The 22,001-nt window shown below is 43.8% G+C and overlaps 3 protein-coding genes and 1 long non-coding RNA gene across 6 annotated transcripts in view; 1 reads left to right on the top strand and 3 right to left on the bottom strand.

Annotated features, from left to right (window-relative positions):
* Positions 1-22,001, top strand: part of LOC306998346 (lactase/phlorizin hydrolase-like) — a gene marked incomplete at its 5' end in the record, with an annotated part of 36,972 nt that overhangs the window by 2,612 nt on the left and 12,359 nt on the right. The window contains 2 exon segments of the mRNA XM_079612312.1: positions 14,793-15,086; positions 15,089-16,237. Coding sequence (XP_079468438.1) covers positions 14,793-15,086; positions 15,089-16,237 — 1,443 coding nt within the window.
* LOC306998316 (uncharacterized protein) lies at positions 1,078-3,057 on the bottom strand (the record flags this gene model as incomplete). The annotated part of the gene is made up of 6 exons (XM_079612281.1): positions 1,078-1,123; positions 1,212-1,492; positions 1,577-1,831; positions 1,912-2,081; positions 2,156-2,625; positions 2,738-3,057. 6 exons carry the CDS (start codon positions 3,055-3,057, stop codon positions 1,078-1,080), a joined length of 1,542 nt encoding a protein of 513 aa, XP_079468407.1.
* LOC306998826 (uncharacterized protein) lies at positions 3,513-6,053 on the bottom strand. Of its 2 annotated transcripts, XM_079613171.1 has the most exons (5): positions 4,701-6,053; positions 4,376-4,584; positions 4,055-4,295; positions 3,732-3,967; positions 3,513-3,646 (listed from the first exon to the last, which is right to left on the bottom strand). In XM_079613171.1, the coding sequence occupies exons 2-4, from the start codon at positions 4,514-4,516 to the stop codon at positions 3,867-3,869; spliced, it is 483 nt and encodes a 160-aa protein (XP_079469297.1). In that variant the 5' UTR covers positions 4,517-4,584; positions 4,701-6,053; the 3' UTR covers positions 3,513-3,646; positions 3,732-3,866. The 2 variants fall into 2 exon arrangements, with proteins under 2 accessions (XP_079469297.1, XP_079469296.1); XM_079613170.1 differs by having other exon boundaries at positions 4,376-6,053.
* LOC306998827 lies at positions 18,623-21,664 on the bottom strand. 2 transcript variants are annotated; one of them, XR_013797677.1, is made up of 4 exons: positions 21,538-21,663; positions 20,227-20,327; positions 19,493-19,633; positions 18,623-18,834 (listed from the first exon to the last, which is right to left on the bottom strand). It is a non-coding gene; the product is annotated as an uncharacterized lncRNA (long non-coding RNA). The 2 variants fall into 2 exon arrangements; XR_013797676.1 differs by lacking the exon at positions 20,227-20,327 and having other exon boundaries at positions 21,538-21,664.

Below are 22,001 nucleotides of genomic sequence, written 5' to 3'. Positions count from 1 at the left end.
GCGAGCCCGACGGGAGGCCCCCGGAGTCAGAGACCCCTTTGAGCAGTTCTGCCTTCGTCCTTGGTGTGGCGCCACACGTGACCCGTCCCACTAACCCACTATTTGTCCGTTTGACCACTGGTTTGGTGGGACCCCCCCCCCAAAGGGAGGGGAGGCCCCTGAGTGCAGTAAAATAGTTTTCATCAAGAAAGGACCTTTAAAAAAAATTTTATGTCCAATATTGACTTGGTGGGAAATCATGATACAAAAATAGTGGGTTATTGGACAAATAGTGGCTTCGTGGACACGTGTTTTTTAAGCCCATCTTTAATATTTTTTTTTGATAAAAACTATTTTACAGCACTCAGGGGCCCCCCTGAGTCTGTGGGACCAAGTCCCATCCCATAATTCCACCGTCCAGGAACCCACTATTTGGTACAATGGGATAAATGCTACGTGGGATCATCCCACGAAGCCACTATTTGTCCAATAACCCACTATATTTGTCCAATAACCCACTATTTGGCGCAAACGTCCAATAACCCACTATTTGTCCAATAACCCACTATTTGGCGCAAACGTCCAATAACCCACTATTTGGCCAGTAACCCACTATTTGTCCAATAACCCACTATTTTTGTAAAATGATTTTCCCGCCATACATGAAAATATGCTGCAAATGGACACAATCCCACCTGCAATCTATTTTACTGCAGTTATTTAACAAAGCATGTGTTTTTCACCCTTTTTCGACCTTCCGACCCCTGAACGAGGTCTTAGGTCCACCAATTAGCATAAAAAAACGACAAGACAAATGTAACATTACAAATATTTATTAGAACACAATTTATTAAAACTTTTGAACAAATGGAACATTACAAATATTTATTAGAACACAATTTATTAAAACTTTTGAACAAATGGAACATAACAAATATTTATTAGAACACAATTTATTAAAACTTTTGAACAAATGGAACAAATATAACTAATAAAAATGCCGGGGTGCTTTCCGCTGCCGCTTTTTTGCTGCACTCAGCAGCTTCTGGGCCACCTTGTGTGGGGACTTCAGCGGGGACAGCCGGACCATGGGTGTTTTCATTCTGATGACACTCTGGTGCTGCTTTGCTGGGCTAGGCTCCTCCTGCAAAGAGCGAGATGGGCAAAGAATCAGTGAACACGCCCACTCGTCAGACAAACGGTTAAACGGACCCACCAAAAGTTGGACTTACCGAAGCGGACTCCCTCGGGTCATCCTCTTCCTCCTCTGTCTGCAGGGGGGGGGGGGCGGCCGCTTTCTCCTGGCCACCTTTGGCCCGGAGGAGGTGGTGGGGCGCTCCGGGGTCCCCGGAGGGGCCTCCTCACCCTCCACGGCTGACTCGAAAAGCCTACGCTGCTCCGCGGCCTGCTTGGCGTCAAGATTCAGCGCGTAGAATTTGTCAGCCGTGGAGGTGTCGTGGCACATAAATCTGCTGACCTTGTGCCTGTCCCTGGGGCTGTGGGTGTTCTTGGCCTGTACAGAGAGGAAAGCACAGTTGGAAACAAACATGCGCACGTCAGAAGTTCACAAGGCAGAAACACGGGCTGGGTAACTCACGTGGGTTGCGATGGAGGTCCTAACGTCGGTGAACGTCGGAGCTCCTGGCAGCTCCAACCCAGCCCATGCCTCCTGAAAATACTGATTCAGGTTTTTACATGAGTTGGGCTTGGAGGTGAAAAAGAAGTAGTAGGCGTCGCTACCGCCCACTAACTCCTTCCTCATTGCCAGGAACTCCGTTAGCCAGCCGTACTCCTCCTCGGTCACGGCCAGCTGAGCGGCCCCGAACGCCTGGTTGGTCTTGTGGGAAGCAATCTGTGGAAACAGCGAAAAACGACATAAGACATGTAAGCGAGAGAGAGAGACAGAGAGAGAGAGACAGAGAAAACACTCACATTAATCACATAGCACCCATCCATTGCACTCTGTCGCGCTGCCTCCACCTCCCCAATGGTCATGTTCTGGAACACCCCACCGCGATGCCCATAGATACAGGCAAGGTAGGCGGTGAGGTGCCCATAAAATGACCATTGGTCCTTCCTGTCGCTGGTCACCTTGAGACGGGCTGTGAGGGGAAAAAAAGGGGCATGTGTGTGTGGTACGCCAAGGTTTGAGAGGTAAGAGGAGGCAAAAACTTACCCAGGATCTCAGGAATGGCGACCTTGGTGGAGGCAACGCACTGGCGGAGAGCGGCCTTGGGGATGAGGTGGCCCTCCTTTGCCTGCTTGACAGCCACCTCATGAACGACCACCTTCCGCCTGACAGAGCGTATCAAGCTTTTAATTTCCCTGTTGAGGCCGACCATCACCGTGCGGGACAGCCGGCAGTTGGGCGGCGGGGTCTCGGTCACGTAGGCCAGGAACTGGGAAACGTTCTTCAGGTACATCTGGATAGTCGGCTCCGCGATCTTGGCCTGGTTCAGGGAGTTGTGCCAAGATTGCATCCTCGCCGTCTGATTTAGGAAGGCCAAGCTGGCCAGGTCCGTGTGCCCCGCCGCCATGTACGCCATGAAGTTCCTGATGCGAAAGACCTTGGAACCCACATTGTTAACCAGCCTCGGAGTGGGGTCGCGCCCTCCTGGTGGCCGCGGAACTCCTCGAGGAGGAGATCTGCGAAAAGAGAGAGAAAACAAACACAAGAGCAAATGGGGTTAGAACAAAAACACTGGGGTCAGAACATTGTACGCAGAGGGAGAGAGGGAGAAGAGACTCCCTCTGCGACCTCCTCCTCAGCAATCGGTAGCGGCGGGTCACGTCCCTGAGTGCCCGGCTCAGGGTGTCCACCTGCCCGTTGAGGTCGGCCACGTTGTCCCGGAGGCGGGTGACGAGGCGCATGCAGCCAGGGTTGCTGCAGGGAAACTGTGGAGCGTTAGGGTCGGCGTCCAGCGCCTCCTCACCTGGAATCACCTCCTCTGGAGCAGCGGTTGTGGGATCCTCCAGGTCCAGGGATGAGGCCAGTGGCACCGTCGGGTCGGTCGCCCTAAGCTCGGCGAGGTCCCCCAGAATTTTCAGCTCTGTGTGGCCCTTGAGGTGGCGGTCCATCCGGGAGCTGGATTTTCCGCATGCAGCCACCGGGCAAGGGCCCTCCCGGATGGAATGGCCAGCAGCAGCTTGCACTCAGCCTTGTTGCGGACCCCGTGGCTGTAGGTGAGGTGCTGGCTCAGCTGGTGATAGGTCCTGTGGCAGAGCGGACAATCCTCGGTACCCATCGTCGTTGTAAGGGGGTCGATAAAGAATAGTGAGGAACGTGTCAGGAACCTGGTGCAGTGTGTTTGGGTGTGTGGGTGTAAAAACCTTGTGGAGTATGAATGACAAAGATTGATCCGTGCGGGCATCATTTATACTCTTTTTGAGCTCCCTTTCATGCCCAGGAGTTGTGAAAGTGGACTGAGTTTTTGCTGCGACTCAGTCCACTTTCACAACTCCTGGGCAGAGAGCTCTCTTTCATGCCCAGGAGTTGTGAAAGTGGACTGAGTTTTTGTTGCGATTTTTGGTCGGTCTTTTCAGGAGATTAAAGACAAGAACACAATGGATACACACACCCAAAGTCAAAAAAATAAAAGCTTTATTAAACACACACACACACACAGTAACACAAATTAAAAATAAAGAAAAGCAGGGAAGAGATCGTCTGGAAAACAAAACATCAATTTAGTGGACCGCTCATCGAGTAACTGCAGCACTATTAGGAATTGTGATGATAAATGGACTCTCACCCATGTCAACAACATCCTGGAAATCTAGCAGCGCCGTGGGCCCGAATGGTGCCAAATCCGTGAAGACCGGAGGCTGTTCTTCTGAAAAACAAACCATCAATTTAGTTGACCACTTATCGATTATCTGCAGCACTATTAGGACTGTGATGACACGGGGGATTCATACCTGTAGCGGCCTCCGGGTCTTTCGGGGCTGCACGGCGCTGCCAGGACATCAAAAGTTTTAAAAAGCTCTTCTGAAAAACAAACCATCAATTTAGTTATTAATAACCATTCATTAATGTTAGCAAATTTTGGGATTGCCATGATAAACGGATACACACCAATGACCTCGTCCATGGGTTCTACGAACACCTGAGGCGGCGAGACCCACGCCGGAGCCGGTCGGTCTAACGACATGGGCTCCAGGGACGAGGCCTCGTCCCCGGCGGCATCGGCTGGGGCCTCGGCCTGGGAGAAGTCGGGGGCCATGGGGACGGCTGGCTTGCTGTCCCACAGCAGCTGCAGCTTCACCATGGTCACCGACTTCTCCAACGCCCGCACTGCCTTTGACCTCGAGCGGGTCTGGAAAAATATATAAAAAACATGATTGCAACGGGTCAAACAACAAACATCTTGTCAGTTTTACATTTACATGTACTCACTGTCAAGTCCCGGTGCCCTTTCAGGAGATGTTTCTCCGGGTACTTGACAACCTTGCCGCAGAGCGGACAAGCCACATTAAGCAGCTTGACTCTGCGGCGGGCGAATTTAGTCATTATCGCCCGTTGCTCGAGGTTGCGCATGCTGTGGGCGCTCCCCAGGTGCTCGGAGATGTGCACCAGCCGGGCTGGGCAAACTGGACACTTTATAGCTGTAAGAAAAGATGTGTCAAAAAAAGTCCAAACATACAGTGTATGACACAAAAAAAGTCTAAGATGTGTAATAAACCATTTGTAACATTTTGTGGTGGCATAAAGAACTACTCACCATTTCCATATCTTTAAAGAATAAAAAAATATGAGTCAGCTTCTGACAATTGTATATGGGGCTTCATTGATGTAAAAAAATTAAAAGAATACAAATGTTAGGCCCGGATTGATCAATTTAGGCCCGAAAAAAAGGAAAATAGTCATGTACGTGTAATAACCTTTAATAAAGCTATGTACAATACAACATCATTGCACGATAACACTTTATAGTACAATTTAAGATGATTGACGACTGCATAAACTATGAAGTTAGAGAATAGGGTTAGAGAGTCTCACCTTTACTTGTGATAACGTCAGCAGATGTGATCAGTTGAGCGAAAGGGTGGGTGTGCAGACCCTTGAAAAAAATCCCCAGCCTCGTTAATTGTCACGACAACCGATTTTAAAACAAAAAAAATCTCCAGACAAATGGGTTATTTTTGTTTTTGGTCGTGCCCCTAGCTCCACGTTCCCCAAACTCAAATCGATCACAGCGCCGGACGAGGCCTTTCCAAAGAGCCCACCCACAATGTCCAGCTCACCAGGGTCCCCGAGTTACAGCCGTTCAAACTCGGGGGTCTCAGCAACCGGGGGGGGGCGTCCCCGGGGCCCGTGACTCTCTCGTTCAGGAGAGGGTCCCCGCGGGATACACTCACCCGAGTTTGAGCTCTCTGCGTCTTTGCGTTGCCAAGATACGAGCCGTTTTGTCCCAGGGGTCGAGAGGTCACCGGCGGACGCCAATTTGATTGGCGCGCCGTGGTTTTCGGCTAATATCTCGGCCAAAACACCACCGAAATTCATGAAATTTTTACCATTCTTTTCAGCTCGACCAGACGGTTCCGTAGAGCCCGGGGCCCGCCGGATCCGTCGAGTTTTGGCCTTGATAATTGTTCGTTTATATCTGTATCTCGGGGCCCCAGTGGCCCACGAGGCCGCGGGTGGTCTCAAAGTAAAGGTCTCGACCCGTTCTAAACACGATAAAACGTTAGGTGTCCATAGGCCCCAGTGGGTCATCATGAAAAATAAAAAAGTCTCCAGTCACCATCCACATTTTCAGTCACCATTCACAATCACTGGGTTATTTTACAATTGGGGGTCAGGAAACGCTTAGGAAGTGGCTAGGGCCCTCAAACTCGGGGGGCCGACTCGGGGTCACTAGACGACGGTGCTCGCCGAGTTTCGGGCTCCTACGACCTTCCGTCTCCGTACGGACGCGCGTTTCGTTGGTTTGACCTTTTTGACCCCTTGCACATGTTTTTCACCCTTTTTCGACCTTTCGACCCCTGAACGAGGTCCCAGGGGCCCCAAACTTTCAGGGCCGAACCAGGGGGCCGTGCCGAGAAGGAAAACGGCGCCCCCTAGTCGATCGGCCCTTCCGAAGCGGGAATTCGCTTCCCTAAAATCATAGGGAATTTTAATAACTAATCATGAATATGATTAATATTTTGCATATTACAGTTACATTAAATTATCGAAATTGAAAACGTATAGATTATATGAATATATGAATAATCGATCACAACGTCTTATAATTCCTCATTCATATACCAATAATCTTATTTAATTTCGATTATGAGATAACCTTTAAGGGAAATTCATGTAATGATCAAATAGGCGTTTGTCCCGCAAAAACCATCAAAGATCACCCATCAACCTCTCAGTAAAGCCATCCCTCCTTATAAACTCCAAGAAACATTAACTTCCGGCCGGGAACATTAATTTTCCGGTGTTTATAAAATTAAAACTACTTAATGTAGTAAATAATGAGCGCGGGTAGCTCTTGGGTCTATCTCATTGACTTGTAATTATGCACATTTACACAGAAACAGTCATGTAATATATGGTTTTAATAAGTGCAAAACTACAGAATATAGACTAAATACTACACAAGATACACGGTTTATATGTCTATGTACATTTACTTACAGTTAAACAAGACAAAACGGATAACAGGATGAGAGGGGGAGATTTAGAGAGAGAGAGAGAGAATGAAAGAGTGCTCTGATTTAGGATGGGGCGACTCAGAGCAGAAACGCACGCCGGCCACGCGGAGAGCGCGTATGGAGGTTTTGGCGTTCACAAGAGAGAAAGAGAGAGAATGAGAGGGTGAGAGAGAGAGTGTAGATCACGAATGATCAAAGAAAAGCAAAATTACAGACCTTTTGAGAGAGCCAACAATCGAAACAAACCTTAAAACGTTAAACTCGTTGGGGTTAATACTTGCAAAGTTTGTTTGTGTGTATGTCTGAGAGGAGCGCGCGTTCTCGTGCTGATGCGCATTCTCTCATGGAGCCTCGGACAGGGCGCGTGCTCTCGTGTCTCTGGGGCGCGCTGGTCGCGGAAGTTTTGAAGGCTTCTTGAAAGTGAAGTTGCTGAAGGAATAATTCACGCTAAATTCGTTCACTCTTAGGTGAAGGCGAACCAAGGAGAATTTTAAAATGAAACAAAAGAAAATTAGATAAAGAAAATAAAAGAAGACGGGGACTCCCAAAGGAGTTCGAAGACTTCACATGACGAAGCAGTGATGAAGGCAGGAAGCAAAGAGAGGGAGAGACAGGGAAGTTCCAGCTTTTGAGGGGAATCCTTTCTCCGCCCCGTTTTCGGGAAGGACAAATCATCTGCCTGGGACTTGCAAGCGGGAAGATCCCTTTGTTTGCTGTGAACATCCTTCTGGCTTGAATTACAAAAGTGTGTGGCTTAAACCTTTCGGCTCCAGAAATATAACATGTGTAAAACAATGTACATTACTGCATTCTGCTATCAGAATTTGACTCCGTTAGGTCTCAAGATTTAAAATGATATGAAACACATCAGGTTACGGTTAGGAATACAACGTTTGATTATTATGCATTAGTATAGACATTTAAAGTTCGATTAATGTTACACTAGGACATATATATGCTTTCCTATGGTTTATAAACACATCTTAACACAAAAAGGGATATATTTATTACATTTAAGAGTGACTATGGTAGCAGTCCTTTTCTTTGTGTGAAGACATGTGGGTGTCATGTTACGTGTCTCTTTGTGTGAGTGTGTGTGTGTACATTCCAAGATAGGGGGATGTTGGAACAGAGTTTCTTCTGTTTTATGGCCGTGTGTGGCGAATGTCTTTAAGGCATCATGTGATCTTGGACAGTTTCCTCTGGGGATTTAGAAAGATGCAGTATGGACAGTTTCAAGCAGACTTACAGACGCCAGTGGGGGGGTATTTAACTAATGTCTCTTTGGAGGAGTTACAAAGATGTCTTGTCTTTTCAGACAAAGAAGTATGTGTTCTTAATTCACTAATTGGCAGACCAGATGTCATAGTCAATGTTGCTACAGCCTTCCAGGCAAAAACCGGCTAAAACACCCCGTAAACAGGCCTTAATATGTAGCAGAAAAAACACCCAATCTGGCAACATCAGCCACCAGTGTGACTATTGTTCGATCTCGTTCATCAAAATGAACAAATCTTCCATTCCCCCCCCCCCACCCCCGAGTCATTTCGTTCATTTAAGGGGCTTTAAATTGTATAATATTAACTGGCAAGTTCCCCGAACACATCCACTTACGCAATCTTGATCATATTCTGAATTATTAAATCATTATAATGCAGTCAAAAATCATTTACAGGGGGGGCGTGGCTTGGCCGCAATGGAGTAAGCCGTGTTTGACGTGAGCTCCCGTTAACCTCTATTTTAACCAAAAAACGTAAGGTGTAATCCTTCTCATGAAACAGTAAAATATTTCTAAACTCCATCGGATAGTGGAACAAATCCACGGCGGGGCCCTGATGGACACGAGGCTGAAGAAATTTAAGTATACTGGATCCTCCAAAGCAAGGCCTAACACCTCTTCGGACCAGAGTACTGCCAAGAGCCCAGCTAAAGTGACCCCGTCCTCACCTGCTTCGGGAGAGATGGACGTTGAAGGCTTGAAAGCAGAGATTCTTCTCTCTCTGAAAGCGGACATTTCGGCGGTGATAAAGTCAGAGCTGAAAAATGCTCTCGCTGATGACTTCGAAATGCTCAAGAATGAGATGAAGGCGGTGAAAACGGAGATAATAAACAACACCGCGGCGCTGAAGTCCGAGATCGACCAGGTGAAAGGTAGCATCAAGGAGGTAGAGGGGGGGTTATCAGCATGGTCAGATGAAGTGGCTACTTTACAAAAAACTGTGAGTGAGATGAAGGCAGAAATGGCAGAACTGAAAACGAAGGGTGAGGATATGGAAGGGCGGATGAGGAGATGTAATATAAGAATCATCGGAGTCCCCGAAACACCTGACTCCAGTACTACAACCTCTGTTTCAAAGTTGCTAACTGAAGTGCTACAGTTGGATAAAGAGCCGTTGATCGACCGCTCGCACCGGAGCCTAGGGCCGAAGAAACCGGGCGGGAAACCTCGCGCCATCGTTGCTAAGCTTCATTATTATCAAGATTGTGTCCAGATACTACAACGCGCGCGCACTCGGGGTCCGCTCCGTCTCAACGGGGAACAAATTACCATCTTCCCGGACTACACGGCAACTGTGGCTAAAGCTCGGGCTGCATTCACAGAGGTGAGGAAGCTGCTTCGCGACCGACAGGGTGTCCGGTACGGGATTTTGTTTCCAGCGCGGTTTCGGGTCACGTACAGAGGGGAGGACAGGGAGTTCACTGACCCGGACAAAGCTATGACCTATGTCAAGAAGAATATTCTTCCTTCCGCGGAGGCCGCAGAATGTACATGAGACTGATCTTTTCAACTGAACATAATAACGTTACCTCTGCGACCAACGGGTATGGTGAACGTGTTTTTTATTACTGTGCCAGATGTCATCAGGTACAAATTCATAACACAATGTTTACATTTTCTATACTGTCCCAGTTTCTTATTGGTAATGATGTCCAGCTTGAATTGTGTTCACAGGCTAAACATACTATTTCATGTCCAGCTTAGTGTTACTACTAGTATTGGTTTGCTGCTTTTGCTTAATAGATATCCCGAGCAAAAATGAAAGACACTCTGTTTCAGTTCCTGATTATTATTATGGGTTAATTGGGTCAGCCATAGATAGTTTGCTATTTGTAAAGAGTCATTACACCTGGTGTAATGGTATTTAAGGAAGTTAATGCTGTATAGTTTTTTATACTTAGCATGATTAATATATTCTCTACCAAGAATTATAACTAAAGTTTACTGTGCATTGTTCCTAGAATTGTATTACTCTACACTTTACTATTCCTTATTATCTTTTTGTTAGAGGTTCGACGGGAGCCCGGGGGCTTAGCTTTATAGTTCCCAATCACAAGCACTTAATGTGTGGATTTTTTTCTGAGGGCTGTTGTGATCACCTTGTTCATGTGGGTGATGGGGGGTGGGCAATTACTGGACCTATCTACGAACTGAGGCTGCTCTGCCAGACTTTTATCTTATTTTTGTTTTTTATGTTTTTGTGTCTTTGGGTTTCATATATGGTGCTTACTTCTCTGTATACACAATATGGCCAATATAAATAATACAAGAGGTTATGATGGTTGCCCTGTTAACTTTATAAGCTGGAATGTTAAATCACTTAATCATCCTGTGAAATTTAAAAAAGTATTCTCACACCTAAAACAGCTCAATGCAGATATTGCATTCTTACAAGAGACCCATATACGTTCTTGTGATAGTTCTCGCCTGGTTAGGGGATGGGCTGGCCAGGTGTATCAATCCAATTTCTGCTCAAAGGCTAGGGGTGTAGCGATTATGATAAGTAAAAATGTACAGTTTACGGCATCTCATGTGCAAACCGATTCTGCAGGGCGATATGTCATTGTGGTAGGGAAATTATACTCGCTCCCAGTTATGTTAGCCTGTATTTATGCCCCGAACTGGGATGACTCTACATTCTTCACTAATTTTTTTTCTCGCTTACCAGACCTGACTTCACATCATCTTATACTCGGCGGCGATATTAACTGTGCACTTTCTCCTCTTTTAGATAGGAGTATTTCTAAGAGGGCATCCCTGACGAAGTCAGCTTACGCTATTCAGCTTTTCCTGAAGACCTATGGTGTAGCGGATGTGTGGCGGTTTCGTAACCCCACCTCTAGGGCGTACTCTTTCTTTTCCCCGGTGCATAAGACATATTCCCGTATTGATTACTTTTTCCTGGATAAAAGAATTCTGTATCTCACGAAAGAATGTGATTACGGGGCTATGGTCATCTCGGATCATGGTCCCTTAATCATGAAATTGGACATTCCTAATACGCAATCTGCATATCGCTCATGGCGGTTTAACCCTCTGCTTCTGTCAGAGGATGAGTTTACTAAGTTCATATCGTCTGAAATTAAATTGTTTCTCGATATCAATCAAACCCCAGGGATGTCATCAACTACTGTTTGGGAGTCGCTAAAGGCGTATTTGAGGGGTCAAATTATTTCATACGGTGCAAGTAAAAGAAGGGCTAACACTGAGCGTATTAAAAAATTAGCAGATGAGATATTAGAGTTAGACAGGCTACATAGCTTTTCCCCATCAGCAGATGTAATTAAGAAACGCTTGTCATTACAGACAGAGTTTGATCTCCTGTCCACCCGGCATGCTGAATACCTTATTTCCAAATCAAGGCATGGTCATTATGAACATGGGGAAAAGTCCGGCCGAGCACTTGCTCACCAGCTGCGCCAAAGAACTGCTAATCAAACCATTTCTGAAATTAGTGATGAATGTGGTCAAAAATACACTGACAATGAGAAAATCAATTCCTGTTTCAGGAAATTCTACCAGCTATTATATACTTCAGATGGGCCCACTAACCCTGCTGTCTTAGAGGACTTTTTTAAATCCCTGAAAATGCCTTCTGTAGATATAGAACTCTCGGCTGAACTGGAAAGGGATTTCTCAGTTAAGGAGATAGTGTCAGCAATCGGTACCATGCAAAGTGGCAAATCTCCAGGGCCAGATGGCTTCTCAACCGAATTTTTCAAAAAGTTTTCTGACCAGTTATCTCCTCTATTATTGTTAGTATTTGAAGAATCTTTAGTCACCAATTCCCTGCCCCCAACCATGCGTCAAGCAGTCATTTCTTTATTACTTAAAAAGGATAAAAATCCCCTTAATTGCAGTTCATACCGCCCTGTTTCATTGCTGAATACAGATGCAAAGATTCTTGCTAAAATGTTGGCACGTCGACTTGAAAACATTATCCCCTCTATTATTTCGTCTGACCAGACAGGATTTATAAAAAATCGTTTTTCTTTTTTCAATATTAGGCGTCTTTTTAATATCCTTTATTGTCCCACTCCACCAGATCCTGGGAATATCGAGGTCATGTTGGCACTCGACGCTGAAAAAGCATTTGATAGGGTGGAGTGGGACTACCTTTTCAAGACTTTAGAAACATTTAATTTCGGCCCTAAATTCATTTCCTGGATCAGACTCCTATACACGCTCCCAGTGGCTGCGGTACGCACCAATAATAACTTATCAACCAACTTTGAGCTGAAGCGGGGAACGAGGCAGGGATGTCCTCTTTCACCACTTTTGTTTGCCGTTGCTCTTGAGCCACTTGCATTAGCCCTGAAGCAATGCCCCACCATCAAGGGGATACACCGGGCGGGTTCGGAGCATAAAGTGTCACTTTACGCAGATGACATGTTATTATTCATATCGGACCCCCTCTCAAGTCTTCCTGAATTATCGAGTCTACTCACAAAGTTCGGAAGTATATCCGGTTATAAAGTTAACCTTCAGAAAAGTGAACTTATGCCTATCTCCTCTGTAGACAGATCATTTCTTGGGTCAATCCCTTTTAAATTTAGCCCTAAAAAAATAAAATATTTAGGTATATGGGTCACACGTAACCACAAGGATCTTTTTAAGGCTAATTATCATCCCCTCTTAAGTAACCTTAAAAAAGACCTTGAGCGCTGGGACCTTCTGCCTCTCTCCTTAGGAGGGAGGATCAATACGATTAAGATGAATATTCTCCCTAAGTTTTTATATTTATTTCAATGTCTTCCTATCTATCTAACAAAATCTTTTTTTTCCAATTTAAATAGTCAGATTTCATCCTTTATATGGCATAAAAAGCAGCCCAGGATTAATACAAATATATTACAGAGGCCTCGTACAATGGGAGGTATGGCTCTTCCAAATTTTATGTATTACCATTGGGCTGCTAATATAAGAGCACTGCTGTATTGGTTGAGAAATGATTGCGCGGATGTCAATAGTACGGAATGGATGGTGTTAGAGAGGGCTTCCATTGGATCTAGCTCCCCAGCAGCTTTATTATGTTCCAAATTACCTTTCAAACAGCCCATCTCAGCCTTCACCACTAATCCAGTTGTTATCCATTCAATTAAAACCTGGAACCAGTTTAGAAGGACCTTTAATCTCACTGACCTTTCACTTCTTACACCATTGATAAAGAATCATATGTTTGTCCCATCAATAATGGATGAAGCTTTTAATGTTTGGGCAAGAAATGGAATAGGTACTTTATCTGATCTCTACATTGAAAATAGGTTTGCCACTTTTATACAATTGCAACAGAAATATGGTCTTCATAAATCACATTTCTTCAGGTATCTACAGCTTAGAGACTTTGTGACTTCTAACTCTGACTGTTTCCCGTCGAGCCCTTCTGAATCTCTGCTTGAAACGATTTTAAAATGTAAGGTTAACATAAAACAAGTAATAGGCAGAATCTATACATTGCTGAATACACATAACATGAATAGTCTTGATAGCCTTAGAATCAAATGGGAAACCGACTTAGATGAAACGATCTCAGAAGAAATATGGCAAAAAATTATACAGCGAATCTATTCTTCCTCTATATGCCTCAGACACAATGTGATTCAGTTTAAAATAGTGCACCGTCTCCATTGGACTAAGGATAGACTGTCTAGAATTAAGACGGGTATTGACCCTACGTGTGATCGGTGCAGGCAGGCTCCTGCCACGCTGCTGCACATGTTTTGGTTGTGCCCTAAGCTACACAATTTTTGGCAGTCCATCTTTGAGGCATTCTCTGGTATATGTGGAAGAACAATACACCCATCTCCTCTGATTTCATTGTTTGGTGTGGCTCCGGTGGATGCCACCTTTTCTGGGTGCCACCTAAGCATGATGGCCTTCTGCTCTTTGTTGGCTAGGAGGCTTATCCTGTTTAAATGGAAAGACGCACTCCCTCCAACATATGGCCAATGGATTAGGGAGGTCATGAGTTATGTTCACTTAGAAAAAATTAGATATACTGTAAGAGGGTCCACTAGAAAATTCTATGTCATTTGGCAGCCATTTATTTCCTTTGTAGAAGGCATGGCCGCTACTAACTTATCTATGTAACCCAATTGTGTGTGCATATTCATTTTTTTTTATTTATTATTATTATTATTTTTATTTTATTTTTACTTATCTTTATTGATGCTGTCTTTTTCCTTTATTTACATTTATGTATTTACATTACCTTTATATATATTTGAATTATATATGTATGAAACTGCAGACTCATATTTGAATATGGAAATTTGCTGGGGGTCCAGTATCTGTGGGTGGGGGCACTGGGGAGTTGTTTTGTCTGTTTGTATGGACAGGAACTAGACTTGACTATTTCATGTGTGAATTGTATATCTTTTGTTTGTTATATTTGAAAATAAAAGAGACCTTGTTAAAAATCATTTACAGGGAACATAAATAATTACTTTACCTTCCGAGTCTTTCGTTCATTTGTCACATTCATGAACGACTCATCACTAAAATCAAAAAGCAGCATGTAGGCGTCGCATGATCATTTAAACGAGTTTTATGACAAGGTCGGTGAGTATGGGAAACATCTGACGCATAGCTTCAGTGTTAAAACTGATAAAATAATAGCTGTGGTTCTATATGGGCTGTGGCAATCATTTAAAAAAATAATAGCTCGCAGCAACATGAAAACATTTTTTTTTTTTGAACTAGTTCATTTTTGAAACTGTGAACTATGAACTGAACTAGTTCATTTTAAAATTTGTGAACTGAACTTTGACCTAGTTCATGTAGAAAGTGAACTTTCCCAACACTGAACAAAACCCTTGCCAAACCTTAACATCAGACTATATATAGTAATACAAGATCACTATCTACTAACTACTTCTTTCTACTACAGCTGTGCATTTGGATGGTGTTGTCATCCAGAGGTTTACAGTCCAGTCTCTGATAGATGGTTTTGAGGGTCCTCAAGGCTACAGTCAACGATTTGGATTGCACTATGTGAACTTTGAAGATCCTGACAGGCCAAGAATCCCCAAAGCATCAGCATATTACTATTCAAAGGTGATTGAGCATAATGGATTTGCTGAGACTCCAGCAAGCTCTAAGATGCAAATCAATGGAAATAGAATTGAGAGCACAAAACTTCCTAGTCTGCCACCATCTGAAGTTCCTTCAAAATCCAAGGTTGTTTTGAGAGACAGCTTTATCACTATGGAACATTTCCAGAGGGATTCCAGTGGGGTGTCTTTTCTTCAGCATATCAGGTTGAAGGTGGCTGGAATGCAGATGGAAAAGGACCAAGTGTTTGGGATACTTTCACTCAAAAACCTGGTATGATCGCAAACAATGTCAATGGTGATGTTGCATGTGACAGCTACAATAAAATAGATGAGGATCTATACATGTTGAGAGCCCTAAAATTGAAGACTTACAGATTCTCCTTGTCATGGTCTCGAATTTTTCCCAGTGGGAAAAAATCTTCTCTTAACCAGAAGGGTGTGGACTACTACAACAGACTCATTGATGGTCTTTTGGCAAACAATATCACACCCATGGTGACTCTCTACCATTGGGACCTGCCACAGGCTTTACAGAACATCAACGGTTGGGACAACCCCGAATTAATTAACATATTCAATGAATATTGTGACTTCTGTTATGCAACATTTGGAGACAGGGTGAAGTTTTGGATCACATTTAATGAACCCCAGACAATTGCATGGTCCGGATATGGACTAGGTCAGATTCCACCTAACGTAAACCAACCTGGAGATGCTCCATACAGGGTTGCACACAACCTACTGAAAGCTCATGCACAAGCTTATCACACCTATGATAACAAATACAGGGCATCGCAAGGAGGTCTGGTATCCATTAGTCTAAATGCTGAATGGACAGAACCCCTGGACGTCAACATCCCTCGAGAGGTGGTGGCAGCTGATCGAGCCCTTCAGTTCCAACTAGGCTGGTTTGCACATCCTATTTTTAAAAATGGTGACTACCCTGACGCCATGAAGTGGCAGGTTGGCAACAAGAGTGAACTTCAAGGCTTGACAGAATCCCGCCTGCCTTCTTTTACTGACGAAGACAAAGCCTTTATTCAAGGAACAGCTGATGTATTCTGCATTAACACATACACAACCAAAGTCGTGCGCCATGTGACCAGCATACTTGATGTCGAGTCTTATCAGACTGACCAGGACGTTGAGAAGGACTTTCCAGATGGCTCTGAAAATACCGCTGTTAATGACCAGAAGACTGTTTTTTGGGGACTCAGGAGACTTCTTAACTGGTTAAAGGAAGAGTATGGAGACCCTGAGATTTATATAACAGGAAATGGTGTCCCAGATAGCAAAATTGCTCTGGCCCAGTTCCGGCCCACACTTGACACTTTCATCTGGCCCACATACCGCGTGGAATGATGGCACTTGGGCGGTCCGCTCCTGTTTGCCAGATTTGGGCCACAATTAAGCCATAGCAATGCCGCATGTCAGCCGTAAACAAAACAAATGAAGCAGAACTGGGCCACATCTGGCCCAGACACCAAAATTGCTGTGGCCCAGATCTGGCCCACACTTGACACTTCCATCTGGCCCAAATACCCCGTGAAGTGTCAAGTGTGGGCCGGAACTGGGCCACAACAATATTGGTGTCTGGGCCAGATGTGGCCCAGTTCTGCTTCATTTGTTTTGTTTACGGCTGACATGCGGCATTGCTATGGCTTAATTGTGGCCCAAATCTGGCAAACAGGAGTGGACCGCCCAAGTGCCATCATTCCACGCGGTATGTGGGCCAGATGAAAGTGTCAAGTGTGGGCCGGAACTGGGCCACAGCAATTTTGGTGTCTGGGCCAGATGTGGCCCAGTTCTGCTTCATTTGTTTTGTTTACGGCTGACATGCGGCATTGCTATGGCTTAATTGTGGCCCAAATCTGGCAAACAGGAGCGGACCGCCCAAGTGCCATCATTCCACGCGGTATGTGGGCCAGATGAAAGTGTCAAGTGTGGGCCAGATCTGGGCCAGAGCAATTTTGGTGTCTGGGCCAGATGTGGCCCAGTTCTGCTTCATTTGTTTTGTTTACGGCTGACATGCGGCATTGCTATGGCTTAATTGTGGCCCAAATCTGGCAAACAGGAGCGGACCGCCCAAGTGCCATCATTCCACGCGGTATGTGGGCCAGATGAAAGTGTCAAGTGTGGGCCAGAACTGGGCCACAGCAATTTTGGTGTCTGGGTTAGATGTGGCCCAGTTCTGCTTCATTTGTTTTGTTTACGGCTGACATGCGGCATTGCTATGGCTTAATTGTGGCCCAAATCTGGCAAACAGGAGCGGACCGCCCAAGTGCCATCATTCCACGCGGTATGTGGGCCAGATGAAAGTGTAAAGTGTGGGCCAGAACTGGGCCACAGCAATTTTGGTGTCTGGGTTAGATGTGGCCCAGTTCTGCTTCATTTGTTTTGTTTACGGCTGACATGCGGCATTGCTATGGCTTAATTGTGGCCCAAATCTGGCAAACAGGAGCGGACCGCCCAAGTGCCATCATTCCACGCGGTATGTGGGCCAGATGAAAGTGTCAAGTGTGGGCCAGAACTGGGCCACAGCAATTTTGGTGTCTGGGTTAGATGTGGCCCAGTTCTGCTTCATTTGTTTTGTTTACGGCTGACATGCGGCATTGCTATGGCTTAATTGTGGCCCAAATCTGGCAAACAGGAGCGGACCGCCCAAGTGCCATCATTCCACGCGGTATGTGGGCCAGATGAAAGTGTCAAGTGTGGGCCAGAACTGGGCCACAGCAATTTTGGTGTCTGGGTTAGATGTGGCCCAGTTCTGCTTCATTTGTTTTGTTTACGGCTGACATGCGGCATTGCTATGGCTTAATTGTGGCCCAAATCTGGCAAACAGGAGTGGACCGCCCAAGTGCCATCTTTCCACGCGGTATGTGGGCCAGATGAAAGTGTCAAGTGTGGGCTGGATCTGGGCCACAGCAATTTTGGTGTCTGGGTTAGATGTGGCCCAGTTCTGCTTCATTTGTTTTGTTTACGGCTGACATGCGGCATTGCTATGGCTTAATTGTGGCCCAAATCTGGCAAACAGGAGCAGACCGCCCAAATGCCATCATTCCACGCGGTATGTGGGCCAGATGAGAATGATGGCACTTGGACGGCCCGCTCCTGTTTTCCAGATATGGGCCACAGATAAGCCATAGCAATGCCGCATGTCAGCCTTAAACAAAACAAATGTGTGACATAGTTAATTTTAATTCTGGCTCAGATCTGATACCTTACTCTGGCCCACATACCACATGGAATGTTGGCAATTGTGCGACCCGCTCCTGTTTTCCACATTTGGGCCATAAGAAAGCCTTAGCAATGCCACATGTAACCAACAACAAACCAAATAAACCACACCTGGCAACAGTTGATTTTTACACAAACCCTGGTCTTTCCCAACATTCCTCACGTGGGCCAAAGCAGCATGGAATGGTGGCACTTTTGCAATGCACTCCTGTTTGCCAGATCTGGTCCACAAGCAGGACATTTGATCAGTCACATGTTAGCCAAGAATTAACTAAATAAACCATAACTGTGTGTGTTTGTGTGTGCGCGCGCACTAAGTGAACTCTGCATCAACAATATCAAACATACAGTAAAGAGATATGGCCCCTCTTTATGTTAAGGTAAGTTACAATCCAAACACATTTCTAAAAACATTTGCATCATTTATTAATATTGCCAAAGAACAACCCACTGCAAGTTTACATTTTCAAAACTGGAAAGCAATCTAAAAATATATATATATAAAAAAAATAAACAAACACAAAATATGTGCATAGAAAGCATTGTAGAAACTAAATAAAAATAAAACATGTTTCCAGTAGCTTTGGTCATCATTATCTCCTTGACTGGGCCCACCTTCGTCATGGCAATCTTGCAAGCCTTAATTGGATACACAAATGATAAAAACTGTTGACTCAGTAACAGAACGCTGATTATACAATAGTGTTGAAATACAAAACAAACACACACGCACAACTATTTAGAAGCCAAATTAAATAAAAAAAAAAAAAATAATTTGTTTTTACTTTTTACTAATAGTGAAGCTGCAAGTTTTAAAAACTTTAAAAACAGCTCTCTATGTGCTTTAATGAAAGCAGCACATTAATACTGAATGGTGAATAAATGGACTGGAACTACCAGTGCATTAAACGGTTTGGTAACACTAGTCTTATTTGTTAACATTAGTTAATGTATTAACTAGTATTAACTAACATGAACTACATTATTTATTAAGCTTTCTTAATGTTAGTCAATCATTGTTTGTTCATGTTAGTTTACAGTGCATCAACTAATGTTAACAAATACAGCTATTGATTTTAATAATGGGTTAGTAAGCATCACAATTAACATTAACTAAGATTAATAAATGCTGTAGAAGAATGGTTCTGGCCTCATGTTAACTAAAGTAGTTAACTAATGTTAACTTGTAAAGTGTTACAAATGTTTTAATGCACACCTTGCAGCCAATCAAAATCAAGTATTCAGACAGACCATGGTATTATACACATATAGCAAAAACACAATGTAACTGACTTACAGGTGTCTTGGACCCTCCTTCGTTTCTCTCTTTCTCTTCTCCCTCCGTCTCGGTCACTTGCAAGATGAAGCCATTTTTTAATAAATGATTCTATCTCTTGATCAGTGGCCGCAGCTGTCAGTCTGTTGTTTCTGACAGTTCCTAAAAAAAGATAACATTTGTAAATGCAAGGATGGATTACACAACCTTTAAAATCTTGGGACCCAATTAGGGCCCACAAGCAAAGTGCATAGTTTGTCAGCGCCAATGTAAAGAACATTTTGGCCATGGCCAAGGACACTCTTTGCTTCCAGATGCCCAAAAGGAACAAGTTTGACACCTGCTAGGAAAATCGGACTGCGTCAGAAAATGGATTATGGATTATGAAATTATTGGTACCCCTAGATTTTTTTTAACGAGTAAAATATCTCAGAAGTATATTTCCATTATACCTTTTTTAGCACACCATGGTGAACATAGAATTGTCCAGTTATGACTTCTTGTTTCACAGGAGTTTAAATAGGAGGAAACACAGAGGCCAAATTCCCTTAATCATTCATCACAATGAGTCAAACCAAAGAATATAGTTCTGATGTGCATCAAAAGATTGTTGAGCTTCACAAAATAGAAAGTGACTCTAAGAAAGTAGCAAAAGAATTGACAATCCCCATTTTGACCATCAGGACAATAATTAAGAAGTTAATCAACTAAAGATGTTACGAATCTGCCAGGAAGAGGACGTGTGTCTATATTACCTTAATGTACGGTGAGGAGGAGAGTTTGAGTGACCAAAGAGTCTTCAAGGATCACAGATGGAGAATTGCAGAGATTACTTGAGTCTTGGGGGTCAGAAAGCCTAAACAAATATATCAAACAACCCCTACATCAAAAAACATGTTGTTTTGGGAGAGCTTCAAGAAATATCCTCGCTCCACCAAAAAAAAACTCCAGCATATCTGAAGCTGTATCAAACGCGAGTTTGAAAACCGCAAGTATCAAACGCGAAACGCAAGTAACTTTGTGGGCGGATCCCGGCCGCTGACGCTATTATACCGGCGGGATAAACGACTCTTGCGTCCGACGCAAACCTAAAATGGGTTGGTCTGAAGTAGCTTCATTATTCATGTGGTTTGGGCGTAACGTGAAATAAACCAATCAGATTTATACCCAAGTATAAATCTTATTATGGGTCGTGGTTGGATCTTCCAACACAACGGTCCAAAACAAACATAAAAATGGGTCACTGAGCACAAAATTAAGCTTCTGCCATGACCGTCCCAGTCCCCTAAACTGAACCCTATAGAAAATGAGTGGGGTGAACTGAAGAGAAGCAGCATCAGCATGAACTTGTGAATCTGAAGGATCTGGAGAGATTCTGTAAGGAGGAATGGTCTCTGATCTCTTTTTAGTTGTTCTCCAAACTCATCAGGCATTATAGAAGAAAACTCAGAGCTGTTATCTTTGCAAAAGATCATTATGGCCAGCGTGTTTTGGAGAAAAGCATTTATTTCATAATGTGATTTACCCCCCACTTTCAATTATTTTACTTCAATGAAAGGTTAGATTTTTGAGATTTTTAAAAAATAAAAGATCAAAAAGATAAACAATCCAGATTTATTTTTTACAGCTATTTTTGATCATATTTACCAGGGGTGCCGTTAAGTCTGACCACAACTGTACTTGAACATTACTTGAGAATACTTCATAAAATAAACTTAAAGTATATATTTATTTAAACTAGCCTATACTTTTTCATAAGGGATGCAACAGGTAATATGGATATATCCATTGCCTGTTGCATCAGTCTCACATTGTATGAGAGTTCCATACAGTATGTGTGGGGATGGACAGCAATGTTTGGGATTGTTTCCACAATTAAGCTTTTAGTGATAAACTGCTGGCTGTCATACCCTTGCCAGGGCAGAGCAGTACAAGTGCTTTACTGTTTACTTTTTTTTAATCAACCTTTTTTAATAATTTCGTAATCTGAGCATTAATATGCATCAAGCATGCAAGAAGTAGAGAATGGACTTATTAGACTGAAGATAGTGAAATGTAACACTTACCAGTAATTACATCTTTCAGCTGGAGTCTGTGGAAAGCTGTTTTGCCATTGATGCCACGCCAGTTGAGTTGTTTGCCAAGGGAGTTGGTAATACAGTGCCCCATAACCCGCCAAACGCTATCCTTAATCAGGGTATCTGCAAATTTTTTAAAGTCAAATTTAAGGCTTTTTAAGACTTTTTTAAGACCTGAAGAAATACAAATTAATACCGTACATTAGGGGTTTGCAATATTAACAAAAATATATCTTGATATTTTCAAAGTTTTGTTGATAATAATCAGATGTTATTTTACTGATTTTGTACTGGCACCATGGCTGGTTTAGGCCTGTTGTTGACAGCAGACTCGCAAAGATATTCATATTTAACATATTCTAAGCAGTGGTCAGTTCACAGTAGTGACTGAAATAAAAAAAAATATTAAGGGGCAATATTTGCCACCTTAATTTGATTTCCAGGGGCATTTT

This window comes from Phoxinus phoxinus (assembly GCF_949152265.1).
Source record: "Phoxinus phoxinus genome assembly, chromosome: 5".
Classification (NCBI taxonomy): domain Eukaryota; kingdom Metazoa; phylum Chordata; class Actinopteri; order Cypriniformes; family Leuciscidae; genus Phoxinus; species Phoxinus phoxinus.
This window is presented reverse-complemented; position numbering and strand designations above follow the sequence as displayed.